The sequence below is a fragment of the Rattus rattus genome, chromosome 13 (assembly GCF_011064425.1).
Source record: "Rattus rattus isolate New Zealand chromosome 13, Rrattus_CSIRO_v1, whole genome shotgun sequence".
Lineage (NCBI taxonomy): Eukaryota > Metazoa > Chordata > Mammalia > Rodentia > Muridae > Rattus > Rattus rattus.
In genome coordinates this window covers 70515850-70533784 of record NC_046166.1, presented here as the reverse complement: position 1 = coordinate 70533784, position 17935 = coordinate 70515850, and the positions used below count along the sequence as shown (strand labels likewise).

Here is a 17935-nt window from a genome sequence, read left to right as displayed (position 1 = left end):
GGAAGGAGAAGCAGGCAGATCTGTACTTGAGGCCAGCTAGGGATAGATACTGAAATCCTATCTTTCTTTTTAGAAACTATTTCCTTTACTTTTCTAGAATTATTTATTTTATGTATGAGTACACTACAGCTGTCTTCAGACACAACGGAAGAGGGCCTCAGATCCCATTACAGATGGTGTGAGCCACTATGTGGTTGCTGGGAATTGAACTCAGGACCTCTGGAAGAGCAGTCAGTGCTCTTAACCTCTGAGCCATCTCTCCAGCCCGAAATCCCATTTGGCGCCCTCTTCCGGTGTGTCTGAAGACAGCGACAGTGTACTCATATACATAAATCTTTTTTTAAAAGTGTCTTTCCCACATTCCCACCGTCTACATATCCTACAGGACTGTCCTCTGCCTGGACCACCAACTGGGACATGGATATACTTGGGGTTGGCCCTAGACACTAGTCTGGGCCTAGAGATCGCCTGCGAGCCTGAAAGTGGAGGCCAGCCTGGGACTAGGGCACGGATCTAGATGTGAATACCCACCTGGAAACATATGCACACTGTCCTTATATGTAAACACTGACCATGTATTGACCTAGACATAGATGCCAGTCTACGTCTGGGCTGCAGGCCTTCAGGGGCTTGGACCTGAACAGTGCCATGCAGCTGGCCTATGGGGCCCGGTCCAGCTTTCGCAGCTTCCCGTTTCCATCCTCACTTTCTCCCGCAGTGATTCTTCCCTTTCTCAAAGCCACAACCTACTTTCCATTTCAGAACACTCGGGAAAAGGACGGATGGCTATGCATCACGTGGCCTGGAGACCACGTGACGCCGATCGGCACGTGACACCATCACGAGCGAAGTGGAGACTCTGGGAGAGTAAGCGGCAGGCCGGCGGGCTCTCGCGAGACCCTCGGCTCACGTGACCGGCGGGCGCGGCACTGTTCACGTGACAGGCGCTGCCGGCCGCAGGGTCTTCTCGGTGCCGGCGCCGCAGCTGCCGGGCCTCTCGAGTCGGTGGACGCGCCCTCCCGCCGGCCTCGCCGCCCGCGCAACCGCCGTCCTTCGGCCTCGGCTGCGTCGCGCCATGGCGGCCCCGGGCGCCCGGCGGCCGCTGCTCCTGTTGCTGCTGGGTGAGCCCAGAAGGGAGGGAGAGCCGGGCGGGGTCGGCGTCTCGGGACCGACGGGAACAGGGCGCCAGGCCGGGCGGGAACGGGGGTGCCCGGGCGGCAGGCGTCGAGTGGGCCTCGAGCCGGCCAGCCCGCTCCGCAGTGGCGCTCGCCGCCTCGGTGCCCGTGCGGGCCCAGCCTGGGACGCTCTGTAGGAGCTGGGATGGACCTCCTGCTAGGCAGTGCTGCTGGCTTTGAGCTACCTTGTGAGAGGAATGGGTGCTGCCCCGACCCTGCCTGGGGTGCTCTTCCTCGCCGCTGTATCCCAGCAACGCAGAGTTTGGCTGCAGTGCCAGCATCTGCAGGACAGGAGAGGGGTGGCTGGCCAGATCACCTGAGCGCACAGGTTCACGATTTCCCGAGCACCTGTCAGGACCCATCGGACCCCAAAATCCTGTGACTGTGACTTTATGGAATTTGTTTTCCCTCTTTATTTTGCTGTTTGTATGAAACGAACTCTTTAGTCTCTGTGAGAACGAGAGAGGTGCGCTTACTCGGCGGTCTCAAACCAGAAGCCTTGCTGAGGGACCTGTGACCCTTCACGGTTCAGTAGTTGTAAACGAGAGTACCCGAGTTGCTGAAACAAGTTCTGTCGTGTCAGAATGGCGTAATTAGGAGAGTTCACAGGGCTTGGTAAATAGCAGGAGTTATCCAGCACTGCCAAAAATATTTAAACCCTTATAATATTTATGCTTTTTAAAAAAAGGGGGGGGGTCTCAACCATGTAGAACATACTGTCCTCAAACTCACAGGTTCTCGCTGCCTCTGCTTCCTAAATGCTGGTTGGGATAAAGCTGTGGGACATTGGGTTGGGCCTCTTCATGATTTTAAAACTCCCCTCTGGCTTGCATAGTGGTTTACACCTTTAACCCAACGCTAGATGGGCAGAGGGATCTCTTCAACATGCCATTCTGGTCTACATAATGAGTTCTAAGACAGCCGGGACTGGAGACCCTGTTGCAAAAATAAAATAAATAAACAAAGGAATGAATGAGTAAAACTAATCAATGGTGGCTCACACTTGTTAGACCTTGGGGGCTGGGGCAGGGAAATTTTAAGTTTGGGTCAGCCTGAGTTAGGTAATGAAATCCTTCTGTAAAAAAAAAAAAGAAAAGAAAAGAAAGGAAAGTGGACGGTAGCTTATGCTTGTAATCCAAGCACTTAGCAGGCTGATGTGGGAGAATTTCTGTGAATTGGAGGCTAACCTGGGCTACAGAGTGAGACACTGTTTCAAACAAAATCAAAGTGGAGAGGATAGATCTGTGGCCCTCATTGAGTGCTGTATGCCATAAATTACGTCCCAGCTTTCACAAAGGTTCTTTAACAACTTTGACGGAGATCTGAGATGTGTGACTTCAAAAATAATTTTATCTTTAACCAGTTCTATAACTCTGGAATTGTTAATTGTTCCTACCTTAAGCTCCTCCGAGCTGCTTAAGTGCTTAATAGAAAACAGCCTTGTGTGAACTGAAACTAGTAATCGAGCTTGCTTAGTGGGGTTGAGTTGTTGGTGCTGACCCCCCGACCTTCCCCTTCTGGATGAGCCCTGTACAGCAGTCTAGAAGAATGAGAGGTCTAATTAGTGTTATCCTGGATTGTGGGACCTTGAATTCTTTACTAGATTGTTAGTCAAGCTGTTCAGTGGCCTTGTAATTTTGAATTTATGTTCTCTTAGACACAATTCAGACATTGTCATATTGACCTGCCCCTCCCCCCTTTTTAAGATTTACTTATGTATATGAGAACACCATGGCTGTCTTAAGACACATTTCTGGACATTGGATCCCATTACAAATGGTTGTGAGCCACCATGTGGTTGCTGAGGATTGAACTCAGGACTTCTGGAAGAGCAGTCAGTGTTCCTAACCCCTGAGCCATCTCTGCAGCCCAACCTGACCTTTTAATTGGACATACAGACTGTGGCCCCTGCACTGGGAATAGCCTGTCTCCTTTGCTCTGTTAAGAGCCCCAGTCCTGACACATGAGATTGTGTGGTGCTTTCATGAAGTGGCAGGTTTGCAGAGTAGTCCTGAACCGAATCTAGAGGAAGGAACTCTTGTCACTTTCTCCCACAACACTCTGGTAGCTTGCCCTAACCCATGGAAGCTAGCCAGCAGGAAGGGAGCCATCCCTCTAGAGGTGGTAGCTAGTGCAGTGTGTGGAGTAGAACTTTGGCCATTTGTTTAAATGTTCAGAGGTGATTATCACTAGACAGGAAACTGAATTCAGGGTGTGGTTGGCTGGAGACAGGGTCTCACTGTGTAAGTGATCCAGGCTGGCTTACCCAGCCAGTCCTTCACCCTGCTGGAGAAGCAGTGTGGTCAATAGGCCACACACTGAAGCAAACAAACTGGGCCACTCACTTCTGATGCCCTAAAGCAAGCTACTATCTCTGGGCCTTTCTACCTCAGCAGGAGGGAGTCATGGTGACAGCCTTTTCAGGTTGCCATAGTAATTTAACTGAAAAGTACTTTAAGCAGTACTTGTCACAAAGTGAAAGTGTCACAAGTACTTGTTAAGCAGGGCTTGCTGGGCAAAGAAGAAAGCCCCCAACAAAAGTGGTTAAGTAGCAGGAGTTTTTGGTGGGATGGTGAGAACTGAGGTGTTCCGACAGCCAGCCTCTGGGCTCTTCACTCTTCCTGTTGTCAGTTTCGTAATCTCAAGGTGGTTAGGTGGAGGCTGCTGGCTCCAAGGTCATGGAGCTTGGTCAAGAGCTGCTGGCTTGAGTGTGTGTGCAACCCACTGTCTTACTAGTTGCAGGGAAGGGAATTTCCACAAGTGTGTTTTGAAAGAATTAGCCAGCATTGCCCTTTGACCCCTGGAGAAATGAGAAACGAGCAGATCGTCATTAGCAGGCAGGTGGGGGCTCCTGGCAGCTGCTCTTGTCCCGGTCCCAGGATTGCTGTAGGCATCTTAACTGACTGGGGGACAAAAAGCTCTTTTTGTTAAAGTATTTAAATGTTGCATGCCTTTTAAACAGTTTCATCAAAGATAATGTTCTGTGTGTATGAGTACTTTGCCTGCATGTATATGCCAGTGCTTGCAGGGGTCAGAAGAGGGCATTGGACCCCTGGAACTGGAGTTACAAATGGTTTAGATGATTGTGAGCTATTATATGGATGCTGAGAATTGAACCTAGGGCTTCTGCAACAAGTATTCTAAAGCTTTTATGCATATGAGTGTTTTGCCTGCATATGTATCTGCATTGTGTAAATACAGTGCCCACTGAGGCCAGCAGAGAGCATCAAATCTTGTGGAACTGGGTTCATATAAGGTGGAATATAGATTCCGGATATATAGATTCTTATAACTTGCCACGTTGTTGCTAGGTACAGAACCTGGGCTCTGAAAGAGCAGCCAGTGCTCTTAACTGCCGAGCTTTCTCCACCCTATCCCTTACACTTTATTTTTTTTAAGATAATAGAACTAAAGGCAGGTTATTAAGAAAGAGGAAGATAAACACCAGAGAATAGGAACAACTAGTGAGCTGAGGAAAGGGAATGTTCTCGAAAGCCATAAAGTTTATTTCGAATTTTGGTGATATTGAAGGTGCATGTTTACTAAATTGGGGAGGAAAGTATGCTTAACAAATTACTAGGATGACAAAAACACTGGTGAAAAGATGGCCTAGTCAGAGCTGGACTGTGCTCTCATGGGGGCATCTGCTGTGTTGGCCAGTGTGACCTCAGATCTTTGCTTAGGCCGTCTCTGGCCAAGGAAGCCTTAGGTCTGCAGTAGTGACCTTTCCTGCCTTTGGTGTTTTTTTAAAGATGTTTTGTGTATGTATGAAGGTTGTTCACAGAGGCCGGACGAGGGCGTTGGGCCCCTGGAACAGGTGAGCTACCTAATGTGGCTGCTGGAACTCACACTGGGTCTTGGGGAAGAATGGCAAATACTCTTGGCCACAGAGCCATCTCTGACCCCTATTTTCAGTTGTTTTCTCTGAAATGGGGACTTGGCATGTAGCCATGGGCTGGCTTAGAACTTAGTAGGTAAGTCAGGTTGGCCAAATATTTATGTGGTCCTCTGTCTTTGCTCATTTAGTTTTGGGATTACATGTGTATGCCACCACACTTAACTATTATGCTCAATAGTTTGAGGTCAGCTTATACACAGGCAAGCGTTAACTGAGACGTGGGAGCCTCGATTGAGAAACCACCTCCAAAAAATGAAGCCTGCAGGGCAATTTTTAATTAATGATTGATGGGCAGGAGACTAGCCATGGTGGGTGGGGCCGTTCCTGGGCTAATAGTCCTGTGTTCTATAAGAGAGCAGGGGAAGCGAACCAGTAAGCAGCATCCTTCCATGGCCTCTGCATCAGCTCCTGCCTCTGTGTTCCTGCCCTGTGTGAGTTTCTGTCCTGACTTCTTCAGTGACCAACAGTGATGTCAAGTGTAAGCTAAGAACGCCCCCAGGTTGCTTTTAGTCATGGTGTTTATCACAGCAATAGTGGCGTTCTCCAGATCACCGTTCTCTGTGTTAAAGTTGTACTCTTATGTGTGTGCACTTGGGAGAGATTATATGTATTAGTTGTCCTTGGAGGTCAGGAGAAAGCATTGGATCCCCTGAAGCGGAGCCCAGAAGGTTGTGGGCTTCAGGCTCAGTGCTGAGAACTAAACCTATGTCCTCTACGAGCACTGACTCACTGCTTCAGCCCCCGCTCTTTCTAAGAGTCTGCATCCATTGTGGAGGATGAGCCACAGTGGGCTACTGTGGGAAATTTTACGTTATGTTGTTTTATTTGTGTGTGCATGAATGTGTTGGGCACACATGTGCCAGGGCTTGTGTGTGGAGGCCAGAGCATCTCAGTTCTCTCCTTCCAACATCTGAGTCCCAGGGATTGAACTCAGTCATCGGGCCTGGTGGCGAGTGCCTTTGCTGGGCCATCTTGCCAGCCCTTCTGTGTTTTCAGGGTATGCTCTCCATCCACTGGGATGCTCTCACTAGAACCTGCCCAGTTATGAAGTGCACAGGACTCTGGAAGTAGGCTACAGTTTGCTTCCTTCCTCTAGCAGCTTTTTGAACATGAGTTTCAATGTTTGCTGTTAGCACAAGAGAAAGGATATATGGTGTCTAGTTAGGCTCTTGGGTGTGAATAGTAGTTACTCTTTTTTTTTTTTTTCAAAGTTGTGAAAGTGAAATAAATTGGACTTTTTGAAGTTTGCATGTTTTCTTGGGAAGTATGATTTTCTAAAATTTTTTATTTTTAAGATAGTCTTGCTATGTATTCCCCATGGGCTTTGACCTTACTGTGTAAGAACATCATAGTGGAACTTCTGGTGATCCTCCTGCCTCACACTCCAAGTACACACCTCAGACTCATGTCTCAGTATCCTTGGAAGACTATATACAGCGTGTAGCAGCCGAGACAGGTGACAGGCTGTCGCCTGACACTGAGCAGTGTGGTCGTTGCCCTGTAGTTGTTGGCTTTGGAATGAGCAAAGGTACCTGGCTTTGTTCATTTGTAATCTGTAATGATAGTTGTCAGAGAACTGTGCCACCCCACCTCCCCACCCCTGCTGCCTTTTTTCTGGAGACTCAGTCTCACTGTGTGGTTGTAGCTGGCCAAGAGCTCACTATATGTAAACAAGGCTGGCCTCAAAGTCACTGAGACCTGCCTTCCTCTGAGTGCTGGAATAAAGGTGTGTACCGCCACGGCTGGCTGAAAATGCTGCTGCTGTGACTTGTTGCGGAGCACCTTGACGAGGACAGTAGGATTGTTCGTTAGTTTGTAAATAAGTCTCCTCTGCACTGCCAGGTCGGTAGACTGCTGATCCTCTTGCCTCAGCCTCCCCAGTGTTAGGGTTACAGATGTCAGCTTTTTTAGATGTATTTAACAAGCCAGAAAGGAAATCCCCTGAAAAGATCATTATTTACTAGAAAATCTTTAGAACGTCCATGTCTTTGAACCGCCACAAATAGGGCAGCCTTCACATGTATGGGTTGAGAAGGTGACCAACATTGCTCAGCCATATGCCAGTGGAATCCAAGCCCTGTGTCTGAGCTCATGACTCTGCCACACGACTGGTCTGAGAAGTAAAAACAGACTCTAACTTTGTTTAGGACCACAGTGAGAACACTCATTGCAGGCTGATGCTTGCCTTGAGGTATACCTTTCAGGCCCCATCACATCTTACAGATGGTAGCACTCGGGAGCTGTGGGTAAAATTGTCATGTTGATGGAATGGCCATGAAGGTGGCAGTTTCCTATGGAATTAAGAGTCAAGCACTTTCAGGTTTGGGGGATCAGGAGTAGGACACAGCCTGCAATAGACGATGCAGAAAACAGATAGCAGTTGTATGATTCATTCATATTCTCTCTCTCTCTCTCTCTCTCTCTCCTGGAAGCAGCAGGCCTTGCACACAGCGCCCCAGCACTGTTCGAGGTGAAAGACAACAACGGCACAGCGTGTATAATGGCCAGCTTCTCTGCCTCCTTTCTGACCACCTATGAGGCTGGACATGTTTCTAAGGTAGGAAACGTCAGCATTGTGGGATTCTAAAAAATTACCCTCCTTTGTCTGGCCTTGTCACTTGTGCAGATAGCTTCTAGGCCCATCAGTGATCTCTGCTGTTGTCTGCTGGTAGCTGCAGCCACAGCAGACCACTGTTGAGTGATCCAGTTTCTGGATGCCTTCATGAGTGCTTATAGCCACCTTGAAGAACTTCACAAAGTCAGCAAGTTTGCTAAATGCTTTCCTGATGCTGCTTGCTTAGCTTTCTTGTATTTTGCATGTTCAATAAACCACTCTAGAGTTTTATGATGTGCTTCAGAATATCACTATGTTCCAAGAGATGTGTTCTAAGTGATGGCTTGCTGAGCAGTGCTGTAGACTGTTCCTTTAAGAAAGATGTTCTTAGTGGGCTGAACCTAATGGCACACATCTTTAATCCCAGCACTCAGAAGGAGGCAGAGGCAGGCAGAATTCAAGGCCAGCCTCTGGTCTACAAGCTTAGAGCTCGGGACCAGTCAGGACAACACAGTGAGATCCTGCTTCAACAAATAAGCAAACAAAAAGAAAATATGTTCTTAGTGGTTACATTAAAGCAAGTTTATGTTTCTATAGTTCTTAGATTACTAGCAGATGGGCATCATGCATTTTAATTTCCTGTTAGTAGACATTTCACACACTCATTATATATGTAATTACCCTTTTAAGTGCATCCCTGGATCACGAGATACACCATACCCGCAATCTACTACTTAAAAGGGTCGGGGGTTCAAGCATAGCCTGGGCTATATGAAACCCTGTATCAACAATTCATCCCTGAGTTACATTGGAATTGTCCTGTCTCTCCCGCAGCCCCATACAGCAGCACTCAGTTCTGCACTAGAGGGCGGTAGGACTGACCCTGCAGATTAACTCTTCCTGGGAGCTGCTTAAGGCCCTGACTCATTTGTACTGTTTCTGTGTGAATGCAGAAAGGCTCGCTATCAGAGAAATGTCTTGTAATAATCAATACTTGTCCAAGCCCTTAGAAGCTGCTAATTTACTTTTTATTAGTTTAATTACTTATTTTTGTAGATGGTGCCTGCATTTCTGTCTGAAGTACACATGTGCAGTGCCCACGAAGGCCAGAAGAGGGAGTCAGGTACCCCAAAACTGGAGTTTAAGATAGTTGTGAGCCATCATGTGGGTGCTGGGAATTTAATCCAGGTCTCTGGAAGAGATCTTAACCACTGAGCAATCACTCCAGCCCCTCTAGTTTACTTTTTTTTTTTTTTTTTTTTTTTTTTTTTTTTTGGTTTTTTTTTGGAGCTGGGGACCCGAACCCAGGGCCTGTGCTTCCTAGGCAAGCGCTCTACCACTGAGCTAAATCCCCAACCCCTCTAGTTTACTTTTTTAAGTTGGGGGAGAGGGTAGTGTGCTGCAGAACACAGATAAAGTCAGAGGATAACTTGGAATTGATCTTTCTACCATGTGGGTCCTAGGATTGAGCTTGGGTTGTTGGGCCTGACAGCGGGTGCATTTACTCACTGAGCCGTTCTCCCACCTCTGCCTTTTACTTCTCTTAGGTGATTTTGGGGCCTGGGATTGGTGAGGGTTGGTTTGTCCATGTTTATGTGTGACAGGGTCTCCCATATCCCAATGTGACTTGAAATCCCTAATCCTCCAGCTTCCAGTTCCCAAGTGCTAGGATTACAGGCTTGCCCCAGCACACTTGGGTTATGCAGTGCTGAAGAAAGAGAGGCTAGGGTGTGTGTGTGTGTGTGTGTGTGTGTGTGTGTGTGTGTGTGTGTGTGTGTGTGTGTGTGTGTGTGTGTGTGTCTGTGTCTGTGTCTGTGTGTCTCTGTCTGTGTCCATCCGCGTGACAGGGCTCTACCTGCTGAGCTCAGTCTCTCACCCTTGTAAATACTCTCTAAAGAGATATTTTTATTCCAAAAAAGAAGTAGCATCAAGTTAGATCCTTTACTTTCAAGGTAACTTTGGCTTTGATTCTTTTATAAAATGAAATGAAAGTTTTTCTAAACTTTACACTGTGCTTCATTACATAGCTATGTCTTCCTGCCTCTGCCTCCTGCGTATTGGAATTAAGGTGTGCACACAATGAGTGGGAAGCAGGTTGAACCCTAACTCCGCCAGGACTCTCTCACTGGATTCACTTGTCAGCTTGTTTCTGTCAGCAGTGAGAGTTGTCGTGAGCTTGTTACTGGTTCGGTAAACTGAGTATTTTTAGAACACTGTACCCATACCCTCCACAGCCTGTTAGTACTTGAGAATACTCAGAAATGTTTGAAGGAGATGGAAATGCTGACTACCCCAGTTTAAGTCATACGCATTATTTGCATGTATTGAGTTGTGTTCCACTAATTTTGTACAAATACTGCACCAAGTCAAAGTCCCTGTGAGTGCCTACTTTAAGATGGCTTGGCAGTTGAGTTTCTGCCTTTGTCCATGCAGTAACTCTTGGGCAGCGTCTCCTTAGCATGCGTCCTCATGGAGTTGTGTTGGGTTGCGTTTGCTCTAGGTCTCGAATATGACCCTGCCAGCCTCTGCAGAAGTCCTGAAGAATAGCAGCTCTTGTGGTGAAAAGAATGCTTCTGAGCCCAGCCTCGCAATCACCTTTGGAGAAGGATATTTACTGAAACTCACCTTCACAAAAAACACAACACGTTACAGTGTCCAGCACATGTATTTCACATATAACCTGTCAGACACACAATTCTTTCCCAATGCCAGCTCCAAAGGTAAGACTTCGGCAAAAAGTGCAAGTCCGAAGGGAAGAGTAGGGAACTTACTTTCTGAGTCGTGGCTTTCTGTCTCTTTTCTGTCCCTTTTCTTCTAGATGCTTGCCAGAACTTGAGTATGCTTTCCCTGGTATTTAGGCCTTTTCACTGGCCACTGTGTGGCTGACTGCATGTTAGCACATGGCATGGAATTCCCTCTTCCTCTTCTCCACCTCCTCCCTCTCTCAGTCCCTGAGTTTTACAGTTTTTCTTCTTAAACTCTAATAAAACTGTTCTTAAGCTTCACAACAAACAAAAGACTACAAGATGGTGGTATTAAGTCACTGTTAATTTAAGTACTGCTACCACATTGTGTGTGCTTGTTGATTGGGATCCAGGGCCCTACACTGTGGATTCCACAACTGACATCAAGGCAGACATCAACAAAACATACCGATGTGTCAGCGACATCAGGGTCTACATGAAGAATGTGACCGTTGTGCTCTGGGACGCCACTATCCAGGCCTACCTGCCGAGTAGCAACTTCAGCAAGGAAGGTAAGGTTCGGGTAATGGTGGCTGCAGGTGACACTGCACAGTGGGTCTGGTCTGTACCTCATCTGGCAGCCCCTCTACTTTTAGAACATAAGTAGCCTTTGACTAGGAGGATAGGTTTGGTTAATATAAGCTGGTCTCAGTCACGCCTGGAATACAGAAGCGTGATCCTGTGGGTGGTGAGCAAAACACTGCCTGGAAGCCAGTTTCCTCAGACCACCTCAGGCATCTCAAGAGGAGATGTGACCCCTGGCCTACACCAGTTCCTCAAGCTAGTGTGCCTCATTGCCACTTCACCCCAAATCCTGTCAGTCAGCTCTGAAACCATCCATTGGAAAGGTGAGGGCATGTGGCTCGTCAGCTCTACCTGGCTCCCCTCCTTATTAGCTTTCCTTTTCAGGCCTCGTGAGTAATGTCAGTGGAGACCGGTATGACTAGTGACGGTCGCTGTCTCAGTTCTCAGTCAGCTGCAGGCCAGGGAGTGTAGTGTGTATTTTCTCAGTAGACGACCCTAGTCTACCACCTAAAGTTAAAAAAGAAAGTATTTCATTACATATAAAGCTAGTTGTAAGGGTCATTGCCTAGAGGCATAGATTTACTGCCACAGAAGCTACTCCCTCATTTAAAAGGAAGTAAGTGAAGCTGCAGAGATGGCCCAGCAGTTAAAGATCATGGCCTCTCCAGAGGCCTTGGGTTTGAACTGCCAACACCCGGGTGGTGGTCGCCAGCTCTCTCTGACTCCACTTCTAGGATGACCTCCTCTGGCCTCCCTGAGCACGAGGCACACATTAAACGTATAAGTCAGGCACACAAATACGCATGCAGGCAAAACTTTTTGGCTTTTCAAGTCAGGGTTTCTTTGTGTAGCCTTGGCTGTCCTGGAACTCTATAAACCAGGCTAACCTTGAACTCAGAGTCCACTTGCCTCTGCCTCCCAAGTGCTTTGATTAAAGATTGTGCTACCATGCCCAGCTTCAGGCAGACACTTAAACACATGAAGTTTTCAAAGAGCAAGTAAAGCACTAGCTGGACCGGGCTCCTTTGTGAAGAACATGTACTTTGCTAAAGGTAAATCACCAAGCCACCTCACTCACGCTGTTTATCCACACCTCTTTTGTTGTTGTCACTGATCCTGTTGTGGTTCTAATTGTGTGTGTGTGTGTCTGTGTGGGATGTCCACACAGCTGAGGAGGCCAGAGGTGTTGGCTCTCCAGCCCAGTTATCCCAGTTATCTCGGTTTTAATCTTTAAGCTTTGTTATGTGAAACTTAAACATATGAGAGATTCCGCCATGACTTTGAAAAGTCAGTCATAAAGGCCTGTTAAAATAGACTTCCTCCCTTCCCTCCCCCCCCCAGCAGGCCCCTGCACATCTTTGCTGATAATGTGGCAGTGGTTAAGGGCCTGACTAGAGTCTAACAGTGTCCCATGTGACAGCTCAGTGTCAGCACTTAAATGCATACTCCATTCATGTGTATGACGTGAACTGTTTAGCAGGCTGGATGTTTCTCTTGGTCTCCGTATATTTGCTTGCTCACTGAGAGGGAAGGCTAAGATGGGAAAAATATTGGGGTGGGGTGCAACAGAGACGACAAGTGGGCTCGGGTGCTCTGGGTACTCTCTGCTTCCCAGAACCCACCATCCTTGTGCCTGTCAGATACAAGATGAGGAACTGCCCTGCAGAGTAGAGTTCAGAAGTGGGTGTCTCCAGTTCTAACATACTCTGGCATCTGGGGTAGTTATGAGCAAGCTGGATTTTGAACGGTCCTTCTGACTATCTTTACTGTTCCTGCAGAGACACGCTGCACACAGGATCAACCTTCCCCAACTACTGGGCCACCCAGCCCCTCACCACCACTTGTGCCCACAAACCCCACTGTGTCCAAGTACAATGTGACTGGTGACAATGGAACCTGCCTGCTGGCCTCTATGGCACTGCAACTCAACATCACCTACATGAAGAAGGACAACACGGTAGGGAGGATGGTGGTTTGCTTTTATTCATCAAACGAATATGGCGCTGTGGGCTATGACATAGTGTGTCATCAGTTGTGCAGATGAAGGCAGGCAGTGCAGGGCTGTGCCCCACCTGCACCTCTGTCCACTCTGTCGTGGGCTGTATTTTTCTTCTGCCCATGAAAACCCAAGATGCTAGGTAACTCCGCACCTCACACGAGTGCCTTAATCCTCAGTGAAACATTGCATTTTCCTTCAGCTTTTAGTACCAAACTTTGTGTTATTTGTCCTGACAGAAACAGTATCTGTGGGGATGGGAGACACTTGGGGGTAATTGAGCCAGGCCAAGGTTGTAAGCACCTGTAGTCCTAGCCCTTCAGAAAGAATGGGTGCTTGAGGCAGAAGGACCAGTTGAGACATTGAGGCTGGAGAAAGCTAGGCAAAGCATCAGCTGTGTTAGTCAGGGTTCTCTAGATGAGCAGAACGTAAGATATCCAGAGATATCCCCATGTAAGCCGTCCTGACAAATCATTGCTGTGAAGAGACTCCAGGACCATAGGAACTCTTATAAGGGGAAACATTTAATTGGGATTCACTTACAGTTCCAAGATTTAGTCCATAATCATCATGGTGGGGAGCATGGCAGCATGCAGACAGACGTGGTGCTGGAGAGAGCTCTACCTCTGGGTCAGCAGGCAGCAGGAAGAGAGACACTGACTTGGCTTGAGCTTCTGAAACCTCAAAAGATGCCTGCCCCTCATCCTGGTGACACACTTCTTCCAAGAAGGCCACACCTCCTAACAGTGCCACTCCCTATGGGCTTGTGGGAGCCATTTTCATTTCAGACCACCGCTGTGTGTGTGTGTGTGTGTGTGTGTGTGTGTGTGTGTGTGTGTGTGTGTGTGTGTGTGTGTGTGTGTTCAGGTCACAAGGCATGTCTTATCTGGTCTTCTGATCCATCAACATCCCTAAGTCGTAGGCTCCAATGATAGTGAAGGAAGAGCAGGCAGAGTGCAGCTTCCTCCTTCTGTGTCCTTCACATAGGCTGCCACAGGAGTGTGACCCAGATTAAAGGTGGACATTTCCACCGCAAAAGATCAAGATTACAAGTGGGTCTTCCTACTTCAGATAATTTAATTAAGGAAAAAATCCCAGGGGGATTTACCCAGCCACTTGGGTTTTCGTTAATTCCAGATGTAGTCAGGTTGACGGCAATAAAAACCACTATGGGGACTGATCCAAGTCACAGCAAGGCACAGCATTCTGAATAGTAGGCACTGTTTGGGGACTCAGAGACCGGCCAGGTGTGGTTACTGACTCCTGACTTGGTAGAGTGGGTGTGTCTGCTTCACTAGCCATGAGTGGTGTCCGCTGTGACTTGAAAGGGTCACCAGAGCCCAAATGATAGCTCTTTTGCTTTTTTTTCTTTTTTTTTTGTCAGACTGTGACCAGAGCATTCAACATCAACCCAAGTGACAAATATAGTGGGACTTGCGGTGCCCAGTTGGTGACCCTGAAGGTGGGGAACAAGAGCAGAGTCCTGGAGCTGCAGTTTGGGATGGTGAGACAGTTGTCTTTCATCACTTGGCGGGTTCATGGGCTCCTCCTGTGCCACCTTTCCCACACCCTTGCTGTGGTGGCAGTCAGGAATCTCCTCACCTCTTACCAACAACACACTGACGTCATTTATTTTGCTCCTATTTGGGGAGACCTTCCATGGGCTGTGTAATTGGGGCAGCTACAAAGAGCAGAGTGTGAGCCGCCTGCTTCTCACGGCTGCTTTCCCCGGTCTGTGCTGTGTCCTGGGAAACGCCCCTGTCTGTGTACAGTTAGCAAAGGAGAGTCTGTAATGGCGCTGGGAGGCATCTTCGTGTGTGGTGCTAGCTAATGTTTGTGCCCAGGGCTCCTACATGTCTCACAACTGTACCCCAGCCAGCAGAACTTTTTGGTGTTTTGTTTTGTTTTTTTAAGACAGGGTTTCTCTGCATAGCCCTGGCTGTCCTGGAATTCTATAGACCAAGCTGACTTCAGACTTAGAGGTTCCCTGGCCTTTGCCCCAGAGCACTGGGGTTAAAGGTGTATACCCCCACACATGGTGTCAGCACAAATACGAGCTTATTAATAACTTCTTATAATGAGTTTTAAACTTTTGGTTCCATTCTAAAAGACAGTCTTTTTTTTTTTTTTTTTTTAAATTGCATGGTTCCTGTCGTCTCAGGTAACCTGGTACTAACAGAGGTCTCAGGTGTTAGGCATGCTGGTGCATGTTTGTTTGTTTGTTTTAAAGATTTATTTATTTATTTTATGTATGTGAGTACACTGTAGCTGACTTCAGACACACCAGAAGAGGACATCCGATCCCATTACAGATGGTTGTGAGCCACCATATGGTTGCTGGGAATTGAACTCGTGACCTCTGGAAAAGCAGACAGTGCTCTTAACCGCTGAGCCATCTCTCCAGCCCCTGGTGCCTGTTTTAATCCAAGTACTGAGAGGTGCAAACAGGAACGTGAGTTTAAGTCCCAACTGGGCTACATAGTGACAACCCATATTTAAAAAAAAAAAGTCTTGGGGCTGGAGAGGTGGCTCAGTGATTAGGAACACTGGCTGCTCTTTCAGAGGACCCTGGTTCAGTTCCCAGCACTCACATGGCAGTTCAAGGCCGTCTGTAGCTCCAGTTCCAGGGAATCCAGCGCCTTTATACAGATATATATGTGTAGGCAAGACACCAGTGCACCCAAGATAAATCTTAAAAACAAAATCCTGAAATAGCTAACCAAAATGTTTATTTTGTTTGTGTGCTACAAGTGTATAGGTCCTGGTGACCAGATGATGCCTGTGCTGCCTGACGATTGTCTTTTCTTTCAGAATGCCACTTCTAGCCTGTTTTTCCTGCAAGGAGTTCAGTTGAACATGACTCTTCCTGATGCCATAGGTGAGACCGGCTTCTTCCCTCCTTCAGGGCATGTGCTCCTCACCCAGTGTACCTGTGCTTGAGCAGACTCTCTCACATTGCAGATCCCACGTTCAGCACCTCCAACTATTCCCTGAAAGCTCTTCAGGCCAGTGTCGGCAACTCATACAAGTGCAACAGTGAGGAGCACATCTTTGTCAGCAAGGCGCTCGCCCTCAATGTCTTCAGCGTGCAGGTCCAGGCTTTCAGGGTGGAAAGTGACAGGTTTGGGTCTGGTAAGTAGCAGAGGCGGCATCCAGAGTAAGGGCGACAGCAGAAGCATCTTAGAACCTCTGGTGGGACAGGATATGGATAGGGAGCAAGCACCCTTTTCCTCTGCAAAGACCTTTCCTTCTTCCCAGCTGAGACTTCCCTTTGTAATGAGGGAACTGCAGAGTGGGTGTGTGAGGTGGGGATGTCCTGGCTGAGGAAAGACAGTCAGTGGCTCTTTCTGAAAGCTGACCAGTGGTCCAGTGGTCGGCACCATTCATTCCGACCTGGGTGGAGCAGTTCTGGGACTACCCAGCTGCATAGAAAACACTGGTGTCTATAGACTTCCCGAAGGTGTTGAACATTTGGTCCCTCTTCCCTTCTCAGGCTGGGAGGAACAAGTGGTGGGGGAGTGCGGACCCTGGAGTGAATACCCTGGGTTGTGTGTCTGTCTTGCAGTGGAAGAGTGTGTACAGGACGGTAACAACATGCTGATCCCCATTGCTGTGGGCGGGGCCCTGGCAGGGCTGGTCCTCATCGTCCTCATTGCCTACCTCATCGGCAGGAAGAGGAGTCACGCGGGCTATCAGACCATCTAGCCTGGTGGGCAGGTGCGCCACAGACGCACACGGTCCTGTTCTCACATCCCCAAGCTTAGATAGGTGTGGAGGGGAGGGAGGTACACTTGTGGCAAACTGTTTTCACATCTGCTTTATCAAATGGGAAGCTCATCTTGCAACATTTACTATGCACAAAGGAATAACTATTGAAATGACGGTGTTAATTTTGCTAACTGGGTTAAATATTTTGCTAACTGGTTAAATGTTAATATGTTACCAAAGTAGAGCTCTAAAGAGGACAAGAAGGCTCCACGCATTTGACTTTTAAGACTTGGTGTTTGGTTCTTCATTCTTTTACTCAGATTTACGCCTTACAAAGGGAATCTCTGGTCCAGACACTTGGGCCTGGCAAGGGTGGCTGATGGTGGTTAGGCTGCACACTTGAGAAGCGAACAGGAGCAGGGACGTCCTGCCACACAGGCACGCACAGGGTCAGCCTCTGGACACTTAGCTTGGGCTGCCTGGCCTGGGGGGCTGGACTCTGGCATCTGGCTGGGCACACCCACCAGTGTTTCCGTGCTCTGCCGCCCGTGAGCTACCACTTTCCTAAATAGAAAATGGCATTATTTTTATTTACTTTTTGTAAAGTGATTTCCAGTCTTCTGTTGGCGTTCAGGGTGGCCCTGTTTCTGCACTGTGTACAGTAATAGATGCACACGGCTGACTGTCCTGCAGCCTAGGTGGGTTGTACACTGAGCATCAGCTCACGTAATGCATTGCCTGTAACGATGCTAATAAAACGTCTCCTTCTTAGTCTGTCTGGACCTGCGCTTCTGTGATGCGCCAGAAGAGCCCTGGGTGTGATGCTGAGGGGACTTTAGCAATCTGGGGAAAGGCAGGCTGTCACTCACGTGCTTAAGGTTTGGGGTAATGTCGGGAGAGCCAGGCTTCTGGTCGCCTATGAGAAAATGAAATGTTCTGTTAAGGGACGGTTACCAGTCTCTCTGACGTGGTCTGTTGTTTTGAGGCAGATCTCATGTAGCTCAGGCTGGTCTTTCTCTGTAGCGTACTCTGCTTTTGCCTGACAGTGCTCGGGTAAGAAGCATGTGACATGGATATGGTTTTTAGATGAGTCTTAGGTGACACCAGATGGCTCTATGATTGGTCTCCAGGAGTGCTGCACCTATGTCACAAGAACCTATACACATTAAAGTGTGGTGACTTGAAGAGGTCGGCCAGAGCTCAGTTTCCTTCACTCTGATCTCTGCAGCCTCCCTTCTGTCGACAGCAGACTGGGACATGTCAGACTCAGGCAGCTGCACCCATCTGCAGTGTCTCCTGCGTGCTGGTGGGATTTGTAGACTGGAGAACTCCAGT

At 48.1% G+C, this 17935-nt stretch overlaps 1 protein-coding gene across 1 annotated transcript; it reads left to right on the top strand.

The window, feature by feature from the left end:
* The first annotated feature begins 808 nt into the window (after positions 1 to 808).
* Lamp1 (lysosomal associated membrane protein 1) lies at positions 809 to 17371 on the top strand. Its single transcript, XM_032919131.1, has 9 exons — positions 809 to 1121; positions 7509 to 7630; positions 10128 to 10347; positions 10725 to 10883; positions 12675 to 12853; positions 14277 to 14396; positions 15704 to 15770; positions 15854 to 16024; positions 16458 to 17371. Exons 1-9 carry the CDS (start codon positions 1076 to 1078, stop codon positions 16595 to 16597), a joined length of 1224 nt encoding a protein of 407 aa, XP_032775022.1. The 5' UTR covers positions 809 to 1075; the 3' UTR covers positions 16598 to 17371.
* Positions 17372 to 17935: the final 564 nt, after the last annotated feature.